This window comes from Pipistrellus hanaki (genome assembly GCF_964339955.1).
Source record: "Pipistrellus hanaki genome assembly, chromosome: 1".
NCBI classification, from domain to species: domain Eukaryota; kingdom Metazoa; phylum Chordata; class Mammalia; order Chiroptera; family Vespertilionidae; genus Pipistrellus; species Pipistrellus hanaki.
The window spans coordinates 110,315,982-110,338,346 of NC_140503.1; the positions used below are offsets into that span (position 1 = coordinate 110,315,982).

At 36.7% G+C, this 22,365-nt stretch overlaps 1 protein-coding gene across 2 annotated transcripts in view; it reads left to right on the forward strand.

Moving 5' to 3' along the window:
* Window positions 1-22,365, forward strand: part of MDGA2 (MAM domain containing glycosylphosphatidylinositol anchor 2) — an 865,112-nt gene that overhangs the window by 809,487 nt on the left and 33,260 nt on the right. For both annotated transcript variants that reach the window (XM_084885031.1, XM_084885032.1), the window contains exons 13-14: window positions 7,677-7,832; window positions 8,292-8,450. In XM_084885031.1, the coding sequence (XP_084741157.1) occupies window positions 7,677-7,832; window positions 8,292-8,450 (315 nt within the window). The remainder of the gene's footprint in view (window positions 1-7,676; window positions 7,833-8,291; window positions 8,451-22,365) is intronic.

The window sequence follows — 22,365 nt, forward strand, 5'->3', positions numbered from 1 at the left end:
TATCTTAAAAAAAAAAAAAGGTTATAAACTGGTCACCATTGTTTTAATAATATTTCACATTAAAATTAAGAATGCTTTTGTGTGTTAGAATATATTGTTCTTGGCTAATAAAAGAATGAAGAGCCCCTTTGCATTCTTAATTCCATCCATACAAAATCCTCCATTTCCTATTCTCCATTTTCTCACTTTACTGTAGTTCCTTTTCTGCAATGGTCTTTCACTTCCTCTACTAGTATAATAAAGACAAAACTATGGAATATCTGTTCTTGTTATATTTTCTACTGAAGATCCTCTTTAACTCCATTTTTTCATATTCAAAGTTTAATATTAAATATTTTGTAGATTTCTATTGTTTACATATTTCTTTCCTGTTATAAAAGTTTTTTAGTCATCAAAATGACCCCTTGAAGTGAGTACTATTATTAACACTTTGCTGTTCACTTTTATATATAGTTTAGTACAAATACATCTTGCTCCACTAAGTATTTCCTCTTTTTATTTCCCATCATAATTTATCTTCACCTGTATGATAAGATAATCCTCCACTAAATTATAAAATATTTTAAAACCATATCTGCTTCTAATTTCTCCTGATATTTACCAGGTGTTCAAATGTTCATTGCATGACAGTTTCAGGATGAATTAATTGTTTAAATAAGAACCTCTCTAGTTTCTTCCCATGGTACTATTGCTAGTTAATTACTATATTGATTATAATTCCTTTCAAAGTAAGTTCTCTGACTGCACACTAGGTAGAAATGTTTAAAAAGAGTTATCATGGGAATATTAAAACTAGATACAGGATAAATTCTACAACTATTTCAACTCAAGAAAAAAATGTTAAACATTGTCTATCAACTAAGGCACTAAGCAATAGATATATGTAAATTACTAGCAGATGGAGTGTTTGCTCACAGATGATCTCAATCTATAATAATAAAAGCCTAAGTGACCATCACAAGCGAACAGACTGTGTGGGGTGGCCAGGCCTGCAGGGGGGCCAGTGAGGGGTGGCCAAACGACTGAGCTGCAGGCTGCATGGGTTGACTTGGCCCACATGGGGGGCAGTTGGGGATGACCAAGCTGGCAGGAGCGGGGGTTGCATTGGGGGCTAACCAAACAACTGAGGAGCAGGCTGCATGGGGCAAACAGGCTGGCAGGGGGGTTAGTGAGGGGTGGCCAAACAACCGAAGCAGGCTGTGTGGGGTAACCAAGCCCACTGTGGAGGGCAGTGAGGGGTGACCAGGCTGACAGGGGGCAGTGAGGGGTGACCAGCCTGGTCAGCAGGGTGCAGTGAGAGGCAACCAGGCTGGTGGGTGGGGGAGTTAGGGGAACCAACACTGTAGGACATCTCCTGAGGGGGCCCAGATTGGAGAGGGTGCAGGCTGAGCTGAGGGGACCACCCCCATGCACGAATTTTGTACACCGAGGCTCTAGTATAATATAAGTATCACAAGGGGCTCAGTGCATGAAATCCCTGCATGGGGGAGGGGGCGGGGGTCCCTTAGGCCAGCCTGCACCCTCTCCAGTTGGAGACCCCTTGGGGATGTCCAATCTCTGGTTTAGGCCCAGCACCACAAAGTTTCATCATCCTTAAAATTTCCCTCTGCTCCTTTGTAGTTAAATCTTCATGCATCAAGTTCCTAGCAAGCTTGTTTTCTGTTACTATAAATTTACTCTAATATTTTGGTTAGTTACAATATATTTATTGTTTATCCTTCACATTTAATTAAAACACACCTTCTAGTAATTATATTGTTAATGAAGTTGTAGGGAAAATGAAAATTAAATAGTTCAGGAAAACATCTAAATGAGAAAAAATAAAGTTAAAAATATTAAGTACTTCTGTTTTGAATATGAGTTGTTTCTGAAAATGAGAAAATGCTGCTAAATCTTATATGTTCTTAATAATTATTTTTAATGAATTCTTATCATATTATTTAACAATATTTCTTTAAAAATTGATCATTGTCTTGATAATGAAATTTTAAAATATTTAGAATATATGTTGGCTAAATTATAAATTACTAAAGGCCCAGTGCACGACATTCATGCAATACGGGGCGGGGGTACCTCAGTGTGGCCTGTTTCCTTTGGCATTCATTAGTACTACTGCAGAGGCAAGAGAGGCTCCTGCCACCACTGCTGTGCTCGTCAGCTGTGAGCCCAGCTTCTGGCTGAGTAGTGCTCCCCGTGTGGGAGAACACTGACCACCTGGGACATCTCCTGCATTGAGTGGTTGCCCCCTGGTGGTCAGTGTACATCTTAAAGACCAGTGTTTCTGCCATTCGGTCGATTTGCTTATTAGGGTTTTATTATTATGATAGTATGCCTGAAACATCTTCTTAATAGTAAAAATTAATTATATAACAATAAGTATTATGTTTAAATAATAATAAATGTGATATGAGGATTTATATATTGGCAACAAATTATACTCATACTAAATGTTCTTTTATATTTTATCAACTTACATAATAATTAAGTGAATTTATCCAAAATATCCATTCCCAAAATAAATAATTTCATAACATTTGTCGCAGTCTGATTCTTCATTAGACCTAAAAAAAAAAAAAAAAAAAAAAATTTGTCAAATTTAAATGATAAGGGCCTTCTATTTTTTGAATTTTTTTTTTTTTATTGAAAATGTTAACTGATAGGAAAGAGGGTTAATGGTGAAGAGAACCATGTTCTACGGGTTTCAATCCGCACCAGCAGCCCTCCGTTGACCTCCTCACACACTGCTCATTTTGTCAGAAAGGGACCTTCAGACCAGCCTGAACTTTAGCCTGTGACTCGACGACTGGCAACCAGAAAATATATGAAATTAAAGTGAAATGAATTTTTGGGCCTCTCAAGTATGAAGTTGGAATTTTCTACTGTAAAGAAGTTTTTATTATTTTGCAAAGTGTGTTTGGTTTGATTTAGGTTCTGCATTCTGTAAAATTGTTGAAATTTTAAAATTTGAAGAAATTATCTTTTGAACATTTTTGTTGTACATTAGAGGTTATGAGTACTAGATGATATGTATTATATGAAATATATGTGCATATAAATATATATGCAATATAAAATGCATGTATAAATATATTCATACTAGGGGACCAATGCACAAAATCCATGCAGGGCCTCAGCCCCGCAGCACGGCAGCTCTCCTCAGCCCCAGCTTGGTCTGGAAGGCCATCCGGAAGGACATCTGGAAGCTCATTTGGCTGTCCAGTCTAATTAGCATATTACACTTTTATTATTGTAGATAGTATACTTGAAAATATGCCTATCTCTCAGAAACCACTTAAAACTAAAAAGAATAGTTACTTTAATTACCTATAATATCAGTCCAAAGTTAGTGCTGATGAACAAATTTAATAAAATGGTATAATACAAAATCAACACGCAATAAACAGTAACTTTCTATACACTAACCATGAACTTTCTAAAAATGAAACTTTAAAAAATCCCATTAACAATAACAAAAAAAGGAATAAAATACTTAGTAATAAACTTAGCCAAAGAAATGAAAAACGTGTTGAAGGAAATTAAAAAAAAAAAAAAAAAAAAAAAACCAAATGGAAAGACATCTGTGTTCATGGAATGGAAGAATTAATATTGTTAAAATATTTATATCAAACAAAATTATCAATAGATTCAATTCAATTCCTATAAAAAAAATCAATGGCATTCATTATAGAAATAATGAAACAAACCTAAAATACATATGGAGCCACAAGAGATCCTAAATAATCAATGCAATTGTGAGCAACAAGAACAAAGTTGGAGGCATCACACATTCTGATTTTAATTACCCCTTTGAGTTATATATTACAAAGCCATAGTAATCAAAGGAGTATGGTACTAGCATAAAAATTGTATTTAGACCAATGGAAGAAAATAGAGACCTCAGAAATAAATCCATGAATTTATGGTCAACTGATTTTTGATTAGTTGCCAAGAACACACAATGGAGAAAGAATAGTCTCTTCAATTAACCATTGTGCACAGTTGGCAGCAATGTAACTTTAACAGCCATTAGAGAAAAAAGTATGGAGATGCCTCCAGATATTAAAAACAAAAACAAAAACACCCATATGATCCGATAATCCCAATTTTATTATAAATACAAAGGAAATGAAATCTCAGTCTTTAAGGGGCATCTGTTATTCCAATTTATTGCAGAAGTATTCAAAATAACCAAGACATTAAACTATTTAAATATCCATATAAAGATAAATGGATAAAGCAAATGCAGAATATGCATACAAGAGAACACTATTCAACTTAAAAAAAAATTCATTCTATCATTTGAAACTACATGGATAAACCTGGCTCCTTAAGCTAAGTGAATACACCAGACAGAGAAGGACAAATACTGCAAGATATCACTTCTATGTGGAGTCTAAAATATTCAAAATCAGATTCAGGGAGCAGAATGGCTGTTGCCAAGAAGAGGGAAGGGGAATAGGAAGACATTGGCCAAGGGTTTACACTTTCAGTTATGTAGGATGAGTCAGCTCTGGATTTAATGTACAGCATGGTGACTATACTTAACAATACTGTATTGTATAATTGAAATTTGACAATAGGGAAGACCGTTAGCATTCTCACTAAAAAAGAAAAAAAAATTATGATAACTGCAATACTCTGATACGTGAAGTGATGGATATATTAATTCACTTAATTGTGGTAATCATCTCAAAATGTATATTCATATCCAAACATCAAGTTGTACACCGTAAATATATACACTTTTTGTTTGTCAACTAGAGGCTCAGTGCACCAAGATTCGTGCACTCAAGGGGTTCCCTCAGACCAGCCTGCAACTCTCACAATCCAGGATCCCTCAGGTAGGGTCCCTAGGCCTGGCCTGAGATCAGTACCTATCAGGGCTTTCCTTCCCCAGGCTGCAGGCAGCTGGCCCCACCCCTACCACTGCCACTGCTTGCCATCTGTGCATGCTGCCCCTCCTCCCCTGCCACCAGTAGCCTCCCTCTGCAGGCGACAGGCTGGGGTGAAATGGCTTGGCTGGCCTGAGCCTTCCTCTTTATTTAGTGTAATATTTGTGGCACAAATATTTTAGTATGTATTTTGTGTGGAATATTGTTTATACAGAAACGTGCTGAGATTGAATTACTGAAATGCTTTTACTCCCTGAAAATCTTTTTAATCAGAATATCCTATCTAATAAAGAGAGAATATGTTAATTGACTGCCTTGCCCTCAAATATGGTGGCACTCACAGCAACAAGATGGTGGTACCCAGTCCGCTCAGCCCCTCCGGGGTGGCTCCATGCACCTGCCTCGGGAGTCCCCCAGCCGCCCAGGGCTAGCCTGAGGCCAGGCAAGACTCAGATAGCAGTTACCCAACCACCCAGGGCTACCCAAGGCTCAGGTAACCAGAGCTGGCCGAGGCTTGTGGTGCCAGCAGTGGCAGCAGCAGAGGTGTGGTGATGGGGCATCACTTTCCCCTGATCGCCAAGTCAGCTCCGGCCCCTGAGGGTTCATGGACTGTGAGAGGGGGCAGACTGGGCTGAGGACCCCCCCCCCCTTCCAGTGCATGAATTTTCATGCACTGGGCCTCTGGTACAATATAATTAAACACAAAGAGATTCACTGATTCTTAAATCTGAAAACAAAACAAAGAATATTCCTTAAATTTAAAGGGAAAACCCTCAGTTTTACTTTTATTTATAAATGTCAATTGTGTCCTCATTTTATTATAATAAGAACAGTTAACAAGATATCTATCCTCTTCACAAAATTTTATGTGTACAATGCAGCACTATTAGCTATAGGCACAATGTTGTACAGCAGATCTCCAAAATTTATCTTGCAAAGTTACTAACCTTTGTCCAACATCTCTCCATTTCCATCTCCTCTGACCCCTGACAACCTTCATTCTATTCTTTGCTTTTATGTATTTGACTTTTATTAGATTCTACATATAAGTGATATTATGCAATTTTTTTCTTTCTGTGCTTGGCTTTTTCACCTAGTATAATGTCCTCCAGTTTCATCCATTTTACTGCAAATGGTAAGATAGACTTATTTGTTTAGGCTTAAAAATATCCCATGGAATATGTCTGCCACAATTTTTATCTTATAATTTATCAATGGACACTTAGGCTGTTTTCTATAACTTGGTTACTGTGAATAATACTGCAATGAACATGGAGTGCATATCTCTTTGAGGTACTGATTTAATTTCCTTTGGGTGTAGACTCATAAGACAGATTATTGGATCATATAGTAGTTTTATATTTAGTTTTTTGAGGCACCTCCATATTATTTTCCATGATACCTCAATTTACTTTCCCACCAATGGTGTGCAAATACCATGTTTTTTGATTACTGTAATATATTTTAAAATGCCTCCAGTTTTATTCTTGCTCATAATTGTATTGGAAACTTGAGATCTCATGTGTGGTTTCACATGAAGCTTAGAAAAATTTTTTGTATTTCTATATAAAAAGATGCTATTGATATTTTTGTAGGGACAATTTTTGCATTGTATCTATAGATCACTTTGGGTACTATGAATATTTTAATAAGATTAAATTTTCTTAACCCCATTTCAGATAGTTCATTGTTAATATAAAGAAACATGAAGATTGATTCAGGGGCATGATCCCAATTGCAAAGGTCCCACTCCCACCAATATCTGATAAGTCTACACCATAGTAGAGAGGAGAGAACAAAACCAATGGGAATCTCCTGTTCTTTAGATGTTTATATCTCTATGACTTTCAAGGAATATGTACTGTTTTGACTTTAATTTTCTAGTTGAACTAGGCCAGGTGAGCTTCACAAATTAGTGTTATTGTGATTTCATAGAGTTGTATTGAGTTTGAAGAAATTAATATAAATTGCATTAAGTTTTTATAAATTAAGGATAATTTTAATCTGTGACTAGTGGACATTATCATCTTCTTTATTCACCTCTATATATCAAACAGGATACATCTCAGTGAGAAAACCTTGTGATACCTAGATTGTTACTACTGCCCTCATTTCAGGGCAATTGAAGAAAGCTCTCTCTGAACTTGGGTCTAAAGTCAGCGTGCAGTAGGCATTCAAAATATCTCAGTCCTTCCACTGGCCTTCACAAGGTCTTTTCATTACCTCATTTCTAGTGAATTTCAAGCATCTGGCAAACCCATATTCATATAAAGTATGAAACTTAACTATTATTTAAATGTATTTGCCATTAGCTTCCCATAAATACACTTACATTTGTGCAAATGGGTAAACATGAAAGCATCTCCAGACACAGTGTTATAACCTCAATGTACACAGCTTTAAAATGCTTCCAGGTAAGTTTAAAATATGATTTCTAATTGACAGTTTAGCTTGAATTGTTTCTACACTGAAAAATGAAAGTTGGGAAAACTCTTTAGCCATAAATCAAGGGTGATTTACAGTCTTTTAGTTATCTGAATATTTCAGAAGAAAATGGTTTGGGTTTAAATTATTAAACAAGAGACTGACTTATATATTATTTTTCATTAAAATAAAATCTATTTATGTCTAGTTGTAATCTTATACACAATTATGGCTCTTATGGCTCTGATTTCATTACTGCAATTTTCCATTATTTTATTGCTGTATAAAGATTTAAATTTCTCCTATAAGAATATTGCTATTTAATTACTAATAATCACTTTAATTAAAATTTGTTAACAGGAGAATTTCATTGTGGATTTGAAGATGGTAACATTTGTTTGTTCACACAAGATGATACAGATAATTTTGACTGGACAAAGCAAAGTACTGCAACAAGAAATACAAAATATACTCCAAATACAGGACCTAATGCTGATCGTAGTGGCTCTAAAGAAGGTATGAGGGGATGAATTGTGTTAATAACAAACATACCCTAACCTTTGGATGTTAGAAATGTCATTAACATGAAAGGCAAGAGAACACTTAGCTATAGATTAAAAGATTGTGAAATAAAATATTAAACATTTTTGTACAATAATTCAGGTATTTCAAAGGTTTGTAGACATTAATTCTCTCTCAGGATTCAGACACATATAGTTGACAGATTAGGATTATTATTTTGAAATTAAGTGTATAATTCAAATTTTGTCTTAACTTTTTATACATTTTAAAGTGTTTTTAAATATGTAAATTTCTTATTCTTTTTATAATATACATTTACATATTTCATAAATGAGATGCCAACCCTTTTATCAATTTTGTACTTGTATAAAAACTCTAAAACTTATCAACAATTTGAAATTTCATGTTACCTAATAACAATATGTTTAAACATTTTCTTTCATCTTTTTAAAGGTTTTTATATGTATATTGAGACATCGCGACCAAGATTGGAAGGCGAAAAGGCTCGCCTCCTCAGCCCGGTCTTCAGCATAGCTCCCAAAAACCCGTACGGACCTACAAACACTGCGTATTGTTTCAGCTTCTTTTATCACATGTACGGACAACATATAGGTGAGGAGCATGAATTATTATGTTTCTTCTTCTAAAGTATATCATCACTAAGATGAAAAATGTTTATAAGCACATAGCATTAAATCAATATTAGTAAAAAAATAATTGACTTTTATATAACTTACTTATAAAATGCAAAATAAGATGCTAAAAATGTTCCTTCCCCCATCATGTCTTAATTTCCCAAATTTAGATTAGAATTTGAAATTTTGGACCATTGCCTACCTTTTCTAGGATCCTAATTCAAGCAGACCATAAATGCGTTAAATTATTTATGAGATCTTCTTGTGGAATTTAATACCAGTACAATTTAGACTGCTTCTTTTAAAAAAATTGCTTGAATTATCACTCAATGTATATTAATGATTTTGCAAAAGAAAGACAGTACTTTTACCACCATCTACACATTCAGAATATTGCTGTGAATTTTCTCTTGTTTATAAAGTATACCTAACACACTAGTGAGTTAAGAATATCCTCAGCCGAAACCGGTTTGGCTCAGTGGATAGAGCGTCGGCCTGCGGACTGAAAGGTCCCGGGTTCGATTCTGGTCAAGGACATGTACCTTGGTTGCGGGCACATCTCCGCAGTAGGGGGTGTGCAAGAGGCAGCTGGTCAATGTTTCTCTCTCATTGACGTTTCTAACTCTCTGTCCCTCTCAATTCCTCTATGTGTAAAATCAATAAAATATATTTTTTAAAAAAGAAGAATATCCTCAGTCCTTAAGAACATACAAAGATGAAAATACACTCTCTGCTCTTAGAGACCCTGCACAGTCATGGAGCATAACATGAGTAAATACACAACTGTGCTAGATAGAAACCACAGAAACTTGAGAAAGAACCTACAATTCATAGAGGGAAAGCGAGAAAGTTATATAAGTCTATAATAATTTATGTGCAATCTTAAAATAAAATAAAAAACCTTGAAAGATTTTAATGTAATTATTTGGCAGTGCATGCTAGCGTACTACTATACATGTGTTAGAATATAACCTGGACTGATATGAGCCTGTTTATATAGTCCTTATTTAACCTAATGAGTGTGAACATTTGTACACTTTGCAGCAAAAATATTGCTGTGTGATTATAGATTCCATTCTAGATTCTTCCAGGAGATGTCATGTAATATATACAAGATATGCACACTTAATAAGGAAAACTCTCAATGGTAAAGTATATCAAGTCCCATAGAGCTTGGACAAGGGAGTGGGGATCTGCATCTAATTAATGAATAAGTCAATGCTTTGGGAAAAGGAAAACATTTCTCTACAAAAGATGGGTAATTTTCAAAAGACAGAGATGAGCACAAGGAGGACTAAAGCACTGGAAACCTGGGTATAAAGTGTGAGAGGTTAGGATAGCATGGCATTGTGTCAATGTAAATTAATAAAACTAATAATAAATATGTATATTTTATAAAATAATGCAAATTATATACAACATCTACTGTACTAAATGAAATAATCTTCTTAATCATTTTATAAAAATTAGTATCACTGCCCATCTTTTCAGTGAAGAAAACTGAACCTCAGAGAGTTTGTATGAATTGCAAGCAACAGGGATTCAAACTCATAGCCAGCACTATAAACCAGTATAGACCTGGAAGGGAAGCTCTTGTTCAGTAAACAGTACCCTCCACGTGAAGTCAGGGAACCTGTGCTGGGAGTTGCCCATAGCACTCAATCACTGTAAGAATGTACAGCAGTTATTTAACATGTCTGGATCTTAGTCTCCTTATTTGTAAACAAGGAAAACTAATTCTTATTTCAGAAATTTTTTGTTCAAGTAAAATAGACAACATATGTAAAACCATCTATCTCATAGTAGACAATCTTATGTTACTTTGAATCTCAAATAGCAACAATAACATCAATAATAAAGTAATAGCTCATATCTTATGGAGTAAGACAGGAGTCCTAACATGTTCTGAAGTATTTCTTTTAATTTTTGCAATAAACATTGTACTCATTAAAATCACTACTGTGTGTTTTTTTAATAAGAAAACTGAAACACAGATAACTTTAAGTACCATGCCAATTAAACTTAGAACTGATAAGTATGGAAGCCATAAAACCAGTTTAGGAAGCTGGACACAAAATCTGCCTGCTTCCGTTCTGCAGGAAACTTATGGAGTGTCACGGAAGCATAGTTGATTTAGTGGTCAGGGGAGATATTACAGGTTTTGTGCAGACAATAAGCATGATGAGATCTTTGATTTGGAAAAAAAATCTTATAAGAATGGTAAAATCATTGACAGAAGATGAGATGAAAAAGCAGTTAAAAAGCCATGAGAATAATCATGCATTCACTTCAGCCTAAACTTTAACAGGAAATTAATCCATATACAATTGCTAAGCCATTTTATTTATTTTGAGATTTCTATCTTATTACAAAAGTAGGGTTGGCTCTACTTTTTCCCTTTAGTTGATCATGTATATTTAATTTACTCTCTATTATAAATATACTAGAGGCCCAGTGCACAAAATTTGTGCATGGGGGGTGTCCCTCAGCCCAGCCTGCACCCACTTCAATCTGGGACTCCTTGAAGGATGTCCAACTGCCCATTTATTTGGGCCTAAATGGGCAGTCGGATATCCCTCTCACAATCCAGGACTGCTGGCTCCCAACTGCTCGCCTGCCTGCCTTCCTGATTGCCCCTAACTGCTTCTGCCTGCCAGCCTGATCACCCCCTAATCACTCCCCTGCCAGTCCGATTGATGTCTAACTGCTTCCCTGCCAGTCTGTTTACCACTGACTGCTGTCCCCTGCAGGCCTGGGTCCCCCACAACAGCCCTCTCTTGCAGGCCCTGTCACCCCCAACTTACCTCTCTTGCAGGCCTGATCCCGCCTAATTGCTCTCCCTTGCTAGCCATCTTGTGGCAGCCATCTTGTGTCCAAATGAGGGCAGCCATCTTTGACCACATGAGGGCAGCCATCTTATGTGTTGGAATGATGGTCAATTTGCATATCATTCTTTTATTAGATAGGATAGAGGCCTAATATCTGGGATTTATCTTCTATAATTGAAACTCTGTAGCCTTGAGTGAAGGCCTGGGCCTGCCAGGGTATGAGGAAAGCTGGGCTTCCTCCATTTCTGGGGAAACCCAAACATCCTGCTCACTCCGTGGCTGTAGCCATCTTGGTTGGGTTAATTTGCATACTAGCTCCAGATTGGCTGGGGGGCATGGCTTGTGGATGTGGTGGAGGTATGGTCAATTTGCATATTATTCTTTTATTAGATAGTATTTCATGGACTTTTTTTCTTCCAATTTACCTTAAGATATGGATATTTTCAATTGCTTTTAAGTAAATAATTCATAGATCAATATCTTAAAATACTTAAATGAGAAAATATGTAATTACCTTATTTATGAGCTGACATACTCTCAAAATTTCTGCATATTTATGCTTAATCCTAAGATAACTTTAACATACTTTTAATTTAACAATTGTTTTCCTTATCCTTTTTTATTGTGAATGGATGTTCAGTTGACTTCTGCTAGCTTTATTTTGATTGTTTCAGAAAGAAGGCAGTTGTGCATTACTCCTTTGCTCTCATACATTTCCCACTTTGTTACCTATGACATTTCTGTGCTGTGTCAGGAGGTTGGAAGTTGCAGGTGTCAGATCACTTGGGTCCCTCTCAGCAGGACACAGTCATTCTTCTTACTGAAATCTAGGCAAATGTGTTTGTCCTATATATTGACTAATCAATTAGGACTAGATGAGGGAGATGCTGCCTGCAGTTGAAACCTTCTCTCTTTGCAAATATTGTGTTGAGACACTTAATGCATCTATAAGCCCTAGTTCATTTATAGTCACTGGTTTTATAAAAAAAAATTATCAGTTTTATTGATTCTTTGGGAAATTCATATTGTAAAACAATTTGTCCTGAATTTCTAATAGCCTAATCAAAGTTATTACTTCTTGTGGAACCATAAATAATCTTTGCTTTTTAACTGTAATTAATGGATAGTAGACCATTGAGAAAAGTCTTAAATTTTTAATAATATAAAAATTCATAATCAGTTATACATTACTTAGAAAAGAGATTCCTCTTTTAAATAAAGTCAAATATATGTATTTATTGCTGAAGGATAAATTTCCCTCAAATTTTGTACTTTCAAGCAGTGGTCGAGGCAATAGACATTTATTCTCCCACTGTTTCTGTGGACCAGGAACATGGGTATGTCTTAGCTGGATACCTATAGCTCAAGGCCTTTCATAAGATTGCAGACAAGTAATGTGTAAGGCAGACTAATTTGAATATTTGACTTGGAGAAGATACATTTCTATACCCATTCTGTTGGCTTTGAGCAGCCTCACTCCCTTACTAGGATTACAATAAGGATATCAACTTATTGCTGGCTATTGGTCAGAGGCCCCTCTTCGCCATACTGTCTCATGGCATGGCGACAGGCTTCCCCCAAAGCAAGAAACCTACCAGAGAGAATGCTCAAGACTTTTTATAATCTCATCTCTGACTTGACATCCCATAACTCTGCCTTGTTATATTTATTATAACTAAGTTGATAATTCCAACCCACATTCAAGGGCAAGAACTTATACAAAGTGAAATAATTATGCAGCATTTAGAGGTTGTATGTCACATTGTTATAATTTATTGTTAAATATTTTATCATTATTGATTGAAGAAAAAATAAATGAAAGCTATAATGTTTTATCCTTAAACTAACTTTTTATATATGATATGTGATATTATAGCTGGCTTTTGATGATAATATAAGATTATTTCAGCAATTCTGTAGGCATTTTGTTTCTTGATCAGCCAGTTGAATTTCTAATGTTCTTGCAAAGAAATTGAACCTCATTTAGGCCACAGGATATGACAAAAGCTTATTAAAACTCAGTAAAATATGTACTTCATTTATTTCTAAAAAGAATAATGTGAAATATAAGCATTATATTATACCAAGAAATTAAAAATAAAGATACAAAATACACTATGAATACATTCACTGAACTTGATAAGAAAGTTTCAATCAAGTTGTGGCTCCAGAAAGCTAATTTCAATTTGGAACAAAAGGGAGGCAAGGAAAAGAAGTTTGTTAATGAAGTCCACTGCCATGAATGTTGAGAGTGAGGAAGATGTGAGAAAGTAAAATATATGGGGTTGTAGAAGGGCCTATATTAAGAGAAATTCATTAATGAAAAGGGTAAGTTTAGAGATACTTTTTTTGAAGAGATGAGAATTATGAGTGCTCAGAAGTGTTCAGAAGGGAATTACCTGTGAAAAGGGAGTAAATGTCACTTCCACTAGGATTGGAAATAAGGATGTGCCTTTTAATATATTCCTAGATGCAAGAACAGCAAACAGACATGAAATTTATCTTTCTAAGAGACTCTATTTTCTTTGTTAAATAATGCAAAGGTTGCACTTAAAAGAGTAGACTGTTTTGGGGGGCTGGCAAATGGAAGCAGAAACTGGTGAGCAATGAGTTGGAGAGGTTGGAGGTTGGGATACCCATCTTTAGGATTTTGAATGTATTTCGGGATATAATGTTCAGTTTAACTTCCCATCACTTTGGGTACATATTATTGAATTACTCTGCTAATTGATGTCCTTACTCTCTGGCTCATTGTCTCTGGGATAAAGATCATCTTCTAAAACCAGTAACATAAAGACCTCAAGGTTGTTTGCTCCTCCAGCTCCATAGTTTATCCCAGTCATATATGAAGTTCCTCAAATTGAGCTGATTGTATCTGGGACCTCTTCATCGGTTGTCTTTGTCCTGCTGAACTGTATGCTGGGACAGGGGAGAACAATGTATCTCCCCATCATACAGTGCCTTTCAGATATAAATATTTATTTGCCCACCCTATAAATATTTATAAATTAAACAAATACTTTTTTAAATTGTGTGAGAGAATAAGTACCTTTTCTCTTCTTTAGTCGTCTTGGTAATTTCCATAGTTCCTTCAAAAGCCAAGTCCAGGACATCTGATATTCTTTCCTATCCTCTTGATTCATCTTTTCCCATAACACCTAGTGCACACCATGATTATTATGTTTATTACCATTATTCCTGCTCAACTATAAGCTACTTGAGCAGCTTATTTTTGAATGCTAAAAGAATAACAAAGTAAGGAATTAAAAGTATGGAAACAGAGGTTTTTATCAAGAGCCATGGATAGGTTTTTTAGAGGGAAAGTTGAAGTGAATCATTGACTTAATTTGAATTTGAAGCCAAGTGCTCTGGCAGCCAAAGCACAGAGGAAAGCAAAAGTGTCTCATAAAAAAGGGAAATTTATCTTTATAAAAGTACTCTTGGTAATATAATGGACAATAATTTACTTAGTACTTTTAGAAAAATATAAAACTTATTGAAATAAAAATTTTATAAATTGAATGATCATAATATATTAGAGAACAAAATATATGTTTTGTGCTGAAATATTATGGTCCAAATGTCACTTTATTATGATCTAATGAAATGTAAAAATAATATTTAATGAATCTGTAATTAACCTTTAACTTAATTTGTCTCAATAAGATATCACAGGCTACCTTTGCATTGAAGCTTTCCCAGTGCTGGCATTAAAAAATTTTAAACTGAGAACTTAAGTGTTATTATAGAAGATATAGAAAAGAAAAAGGTGACAATCTTTTTGCATGGGTTTAGAAGTCTGATTTTTATTCTTATTTTGATCAAAGGCCATATTTTTTCTGATTAGAGTTTGAAAATTGAGATCCTTGCTTACTTCTCAAATATGTCTTTCAAATAAGAAATTTTCTCACATATTTTCTCTTGGGCTTAGACACCATATAAAAGACAATTTAAGCCTTAAAAAAATCTTAAGATAAGGGGTCATTATTTTAAAATCTTGACTACATTGACTATACAAAGATACCAGTAGAATCAATATATTGAACCTCATCCAGCATGGTCAGTGGTGAACCTGAGGAGGGGTAGTGAAGGATTAAAGAAGACAGACAAGAGAATACAGTTGGGGCCAGGTGGGACACTGTTCTCAGATGGAGAGAATGCCACAGCTTGTAAGCCCAGTCTTTATTTTATTTTTTTCTTTATTGATTAAGATATTATATATGTGTCCTTTTCCCCCCACCCTCACTCATGCCCTCACCCCCCTGTTGTCTGTGTCTATGATTCCACTTCTAGGAATATCTCCCAAGCAACTAGAAACACCAATCAGAAAGGAAATATGCATCCATATGTTTATAGTGGCACAATTCACCAGTCTTTATTTTATAGTCAGATCCCACAAGGCAAAGTAAGGGAGTGGTCAAGCTGTTTACAATGTTCTCACAGGTTTAAATATATTCAATTACATGCACCAGAGAATTCTATTAAGCTTTGTTTTGGCAGCACTTGCTGCACCTCCAGAAGCCTACATCATTCAGCCACCTGGGACCACAGGTTCGACCACAAGGTCAAGCTTACAACCATAATTGTGCTTGGAGGGCTTTTCCACAAGAGGACCATGCCCTTTCATTAGTCCAAGGCTTGGACCTGTCCAAACACTGTAGCTACTCTCCAAAACACATAACTTTGATAGACTTAAATTCTGATAAATATTTAGAATTAAGTGTCTTACAAAAGATAACTCCTAAGTGGCTGAGGGAATAGACGATGCTATTTAGTATTCCCAATTTAAAAATCAGAGAATAGCCGCCAAACCATGGGCTTTTTGAATTTGATATTAAGTCACTCTTTATGTTCAGAATTAGTCAATACTGTCAGTAAAGTCGTGTTTATTTTAATGTTAATAATACCAATGTCATTAGTGTAAAAATAATGTTTTAAGTAGAAGATATTTATAACAATTTATAATTAATTTGTTAAATTAACATATATTCTAATAGAGATAGATTCTATCCACTAATTTATTAAATATGATAGATACCTGTCACAGACCTTGTAATAAGATCATATGTAATAACTAGTTAATTTACCTTTTAAGTGTCTGGTTTTAAACCACTAACTACTCCCAAATTTGTTCTCTTTATATTTAACTATTCATTGTTGATGGGCCCTTAGACAATATATTGTAGAAGCTAGGGTGTTTAAACCAAATTAATTCTATGACTGAAAAATGTTAGCGTTTCAAAATATGCAAGTCTCATTTTAGTGTAATTAGTAAAAATATTATTTCATTAATTGAATTAATAGTAAAGAAAATGGATTCACTGTTGTGTTTCTTACCAAATGTATCAAACGTTTTAAACTAACTTCATTGAAAATATAAATCTATTGTGAAGTGTATTTTTACCTATAGTTCTTAAAATTTACTCATTTTTGTTTAATAGGATAAATACACATGCTATGAGCCTAGTGGTATTTAGAGTTCAATAGAGGATAAAAGAACTATGATTAAAGGTTCTTAGTCATCTAACAGTTTATCATCCTTTTGGGGTAATGAATTATGGAGTAAAATAAAAGTCAGAAAGTAATGTTCATAGGAATAAATAATGGGCTCATGCTATGGTTGATAAAGGGAGAGAACACTGAGAACAGAAAGTTAAACTTTCTCTAAAGGAGAAGAAATATAAACCATCTTCCAAGAGAGGTAAATAATAATCTGAAAACAGAGGTGAAACAATGTGAGAAATAATATGGGGGAGAATATGGAATACTGTTTTTATGGCAGAGTAGGGAGTATAGTAGAACCAGTGACATAAGGGGTCTGAGTCATATCAGAGAAATAGCCTGAGAAAAGCTATTTTAGGAAAATTTATTGGACACTAATGTAGAGATTCAACTTGATGCCAGAAGGCATGCTATTGGCTGCAGAAAATTAACCAACATTTTAAAATTTAAGATATAATTGCAATAATATATTGAAAAAAATGTATGTATGCAGTCCTTTCTATTCAAGCAGAAAATTATTTTATAAATTTCTCCTTTAGTCTATGTGTACAAAACAAATGATGCTAACAATTATCTATCAATATGCATAGCTTTTGCCTGGGGCTAATCATTATGGCATGTCCTCGTCTTTTATTAAATGTGAAACTGAAATTAATGAGTCTGTATTACTGATTAGAATAAAAATGTGATTTATATGCAAGTGACCCTAAGGCTTTGGAGTAAAATAAGTTACAAATTAATGTATGTGAACTTGCTAATTTCAAGTATATGTAGGAAACATATATGCATATTTTAGGACACATTTAAATTATTCATCAAAAATATCCTATCTAATAAAAGAGTAATATGCAATTTAACCATCCATCCACTATACCCATAAGCCAATCAGGATCAAATATGCAAATAAACCCAACCAAGATGGCTATGGCCACAGAGAGCAGGAGGGAGACTTGGGTTTCCCAGGCAATGGAGGAAGCCGAGCTTTCCACCTTCCCTTGCCTGCCTAGGCCTCCACTCAAGGCTACAAAGTTTCAATGATAGAAGATACATAGATACAAACGTAAGTGGTGGCAGCCATGGAGCTGGAGAGAGCAGGAGGCTAGGGTTTCCCTGGGTGATGAAGGAAGCCAAGCTTTCTGCACACCCTGACCGTCCCACGCCTCTGCTTAAGGATACAAAATTTTAAATATAGAGTATACATTAGTCCCAACAGAAATGGCTGCCACCACAGAGCAAGCAGGAGACTTGGCTCCGCTCTAGGTTACAAAGTTTCAATTGTAGAAGATACATAAATCCCAGATACCAGGGCCTCTGTTTGGGTTGCTGGGGAGGGGGAGGGAGGGGAGGGGGCATGGCCTCCTGCAAACCACCACAGGTCCCTTGCCCAGGCCGCCCCATATCCAGAAGAAACCCCGCCCTGACCCAGGACACCATTCAGGGCAAACCCATGCACCAGGCCTCTATCCTATCTAATAAAGGAGTAATAAGCCGATTGACCATCACTCCAACACACAAGATCCTGCCCCCATGTGGACACAAGATGGCCACCACAAGATGGCCAGCAAGGGAGTGCAGTTGGGAGGGACCAGGCCTGCAAGGGAGGGCAGTTGGGGGCAATCAAGCCTGCAGGGTAGGGCAGTTAGAGGTGACCAGGCTGCAAGAGGAAGGAAGTTGGGGGCAAACTGGTTGGCAGGAGAGCAGTTAGGCATCAATCAAGCTGGCATGGGAGTGGTTAGAGGGTGATCAGGCTGTCAGGCAAAAGCAGTTAGGGGCAATCAGGAAGGCAGGCAGGCAGGCGAGCAGTTGGAAGCCAGCAATCCTGGATTGTGAGAGAGCTCTCTGACTACCTGTTTAGGCCCAATCCCACCGTGATTGAGCCTAAATGGGCAGTTGGACATCCCTCGAGGGTCCCAGATTAGAGAAGATGCAGGCTGGGCTGAGGGACACCCCCTCCTGTGTACGAATTTTGTGCACCGGGCCCCTAGTGTAAAATAAATATCTATGGTAAAATATTTAAAAGTAACATTATATGAAGGACTTAATGAAAGAGGAGCACTATATAATGTAATTATATGTAACTAGAGGCCCAATGCATGAAATTCATGCAAGAGTAGGCCTTCCTCTCCAGGCTGCTGACACTGGTTTCCCTCTGACACTCAGGACCCAAGCTTCCCTCTGGCCAACTGCAGGTACCTGGAACCTGGGCTTCCCTCACAGCCCCAGCTTTGTCTGGAAGGTCATCTGGAAGGGTGTCCAGTCTAATTAGAATATTATGCTTTTATTATTATAGATATTATGCACATTATATTTGATATAGTAATTTATATAAAATAATATTAAAATAAAAATCATAATATTGTATAATGCTCCTTTGCTCATTGCTCAAGAGATAATGCCATATTTAGATGATTTAACCTTTTTTATTATAATCCCTAAGCATGAGAGGGGCAAAGTACTCTCTAGCTCTAGGACCTGACTCTTTTTTTTTTTTTTTAAATATATATTTTATTGATTTTTTATAGAGAGGAAGGGAGAGAGATAGAGAGCTAGAAACGTCAATGAGAGAGAAACATCGACCAGCTGCCTCTTGCACACCCCCTACCGGGGATGTGCCCGCAACCAATGTACATGCCCCTGACAGGAATCGAACCTGGGACCCCTCAGTCTGCAGACCGATGCTCTACCACAGAGCCAAACCGGCTTCGGCTAGGACCTGACTCTTAAGGATGGTGATCAAAAGAGGATTAGAAAACAAAGGTTAAGAAAAAGTTAAGTTTAGCTTAGCAACTTCAAAGTTGTGCCATGGAAATACATAGCATTTGAAAATCTTTGGGGATAATTAAATTTATACCTATTGATATTTGGTGCCTACTAAAGCATAAACACAGTTTCTCTAAGGTTTTAAAATTACTTTTAAAGGATATTAACACAATCCATCATATTCACTTTGGAATTTTTTTACTGTAATAATGTGCTGAATCAACTTTGCTGAGTCTAACCTCTCTTGAATCACTTTATTCTGTTTCACAAGATCGCATTTTGTTGACCAAGATGATCTGAGTATAAGTTTCTATAACTTTTATGACTGAATTCTCTTTTATAAAGTTAAAAACTGGAAACTTGCCTTCCAAAACCTTTTGTCTATTGATATAGCTGGTGAAATCATGTCTAAAACAAACGATTGAATCAATAGTATGTATTCATTGATTAGGATAATGAAATAACATATACACATTAGAATAATAATTCTATCTAATAAAAAGGTAATATGCAAATTAACCATCACACCACTACACCCATAAGCCATGCCCACCAGCCAATCAAGAGAGAGTATGCAAATCAACACAACCAAGATGGCCACAGCCACACAAAGAAGTAAGGAGGCTTGTTTTTCCCTGGTGATGGAAGAAGCCAAACTTTCCACATACCCTGGTGGGCTCAGGTCTCCACTCAAGGCTACAAAGTTTCAATGATAGAAGATACATAAATCCCAACAGAAATGGCAAGAGCCACGGAGCTGAAAAGAGCAGGAGGCTAGGGTTGTCCCCAGCAATGGAGGAAGCCAAGCTTTCTTCCTACCCTGTCCTGACTTGTCCTATGCTTAAGGCTACAAAGTTTCAATTATAGAAAACACGTAAGTCCCAACAGAAATGGCTGCCTCCACAGAGCAAGCAGGAAGCTTGGCTCCCCTCCAGGCTACAAAGTTTCAATTATAGAAGATAAATAAATCCCAGATACCAAGGCCTCCACTTGGGTCGCTAAGGGCATGGTTTGCCTGCAAACCACCAGAGATTCCCTCTCACTCAGGCTGCCCCACACCCCAAGAGAACCCCCACCCTGATCTGGGACACCCTTCAGAGCAAACCAGCTGGCCTCCACCCATGCACCAGGCCTCTGTCCTATATAATAAAAGAGTAATGTGCTGATTGACCATCATTCCAACACACAAGATGGCTGTCCCCATGTGGTCAAAGATCCAGCCCCTATGTGGACACAAGATGGCCACCACAAGATGGCCAGCAGGGGAGGGCAGTTGGAAGAAACCAGGCCTGCAAGGGAGGGCAGTTGTGGGCAATCAGGCTAGCAGGGGAGGACAGTTGGGAGGGACCAGGCCTGTAAGAGAGGGCAGTTAGGGGCAATCAAGCCTGCAGGGAAGGGCAGTTAGGAGTGACCAGGTCTGCAAAAGAGGGAAGTTGGGGGTGACCGGGCTTGAAGGGAAGGGCAATTTGCGGGGACCAGGCCTGCAGGGGAGGGGAGTTGGGGCAATCAGGCCTGCAGAGGACAGCAGTTAGGAGTGACCAGGCCCGCAGGGAGGACAGTTAGGGGCAAACAGGCTGTCGGGGGAGAAGTTAGGCATAAATAAAGCTAACAGGGGAGTGGTTAGGTGGTGATCAGGCTGGCAGAAAGAAGTAGTTAGGGCAAATCAGGAAGGCAGGCTGGTAAGCAGTTGGGAGCTAGCAGTCCTGGATTGTTAGAGGGATATCTGACTGCCCTGGATTGTGAGAGGGATGCCCGGTGGAATCTGGCGTCATGGGCAGTTGAACATCCCTCAAGCGGTCCCAGATTGGAGAGGGCGCAGGCTGGGCTGAGGGACCACCCCATGCATGAAATTCATGCACAAGGCCTCTAGTTAAATTATAATGTATTTGGAAGAATTTATTTCAATCAGCTATACTTCTATTGTTTTTTTCTTATAAATAATACCTGCCTTTTATTATTTTTTTCTTAGATAATTTTAAGTGTTTATTCTTTTAGATAAACTTTATTTGATATTTATAGGAATAAAGACTACTTTATTTTTATTGTTGTCACTATTTCAGTTTTAGAAGAACATAGTAACATACATAACATAAGCGGACCATGGTCTCAGAACTTTAAAATTGGATACTTTTTGTCCCTTGGTTGTTGCCATTATGTCTTCCCAGACCAGCCTGTTTCTGTTAAAACCTTCATTCTTTGCTATGAAGTCAGACAATAAGTAGATGGTGGAGATAGGCACCTTTTAGTGAGTAATGATATTAAAGACCAAAATATCATTTGGTGCCCCGTGTATGCATTGCCACAATATATAGGGGAAAATATATATGTATATACACATATACAAGCATACATACATATATATATATCAAACACATGTGCACATACATATGATATACACATATGCACATATACATGTGCACAAAAACAGATGTACACATACATATACAGCTTATATTTCAGAACTCATGAATTTACACCAAATGCTTAAAATTTCAGTCCATACTCATAGTGTTATAGCTTATTTTTCCTCATTCCATATTTGTATGCTCCTTCTTTCACTGTGAGAACCCTGGATCCTAACACATTTACTCACTCAATTTTAAAGTACCTACTAGAGGTCTGATTCACGAAAATTTGTGCAAGAGTAAGCCTTCCTTCCCCGGCTGCCGGCACTGGATTCCCTCCAGCCGCTGGCACCAGGCACCTGGGAACTGGGCTTCACTTCAGCTCTGGCTTTGTCCAGAAGGACGTCCAGAATGACAACAGGAAGGACATTTGGTCTAATTAGCATATTACTTTTTT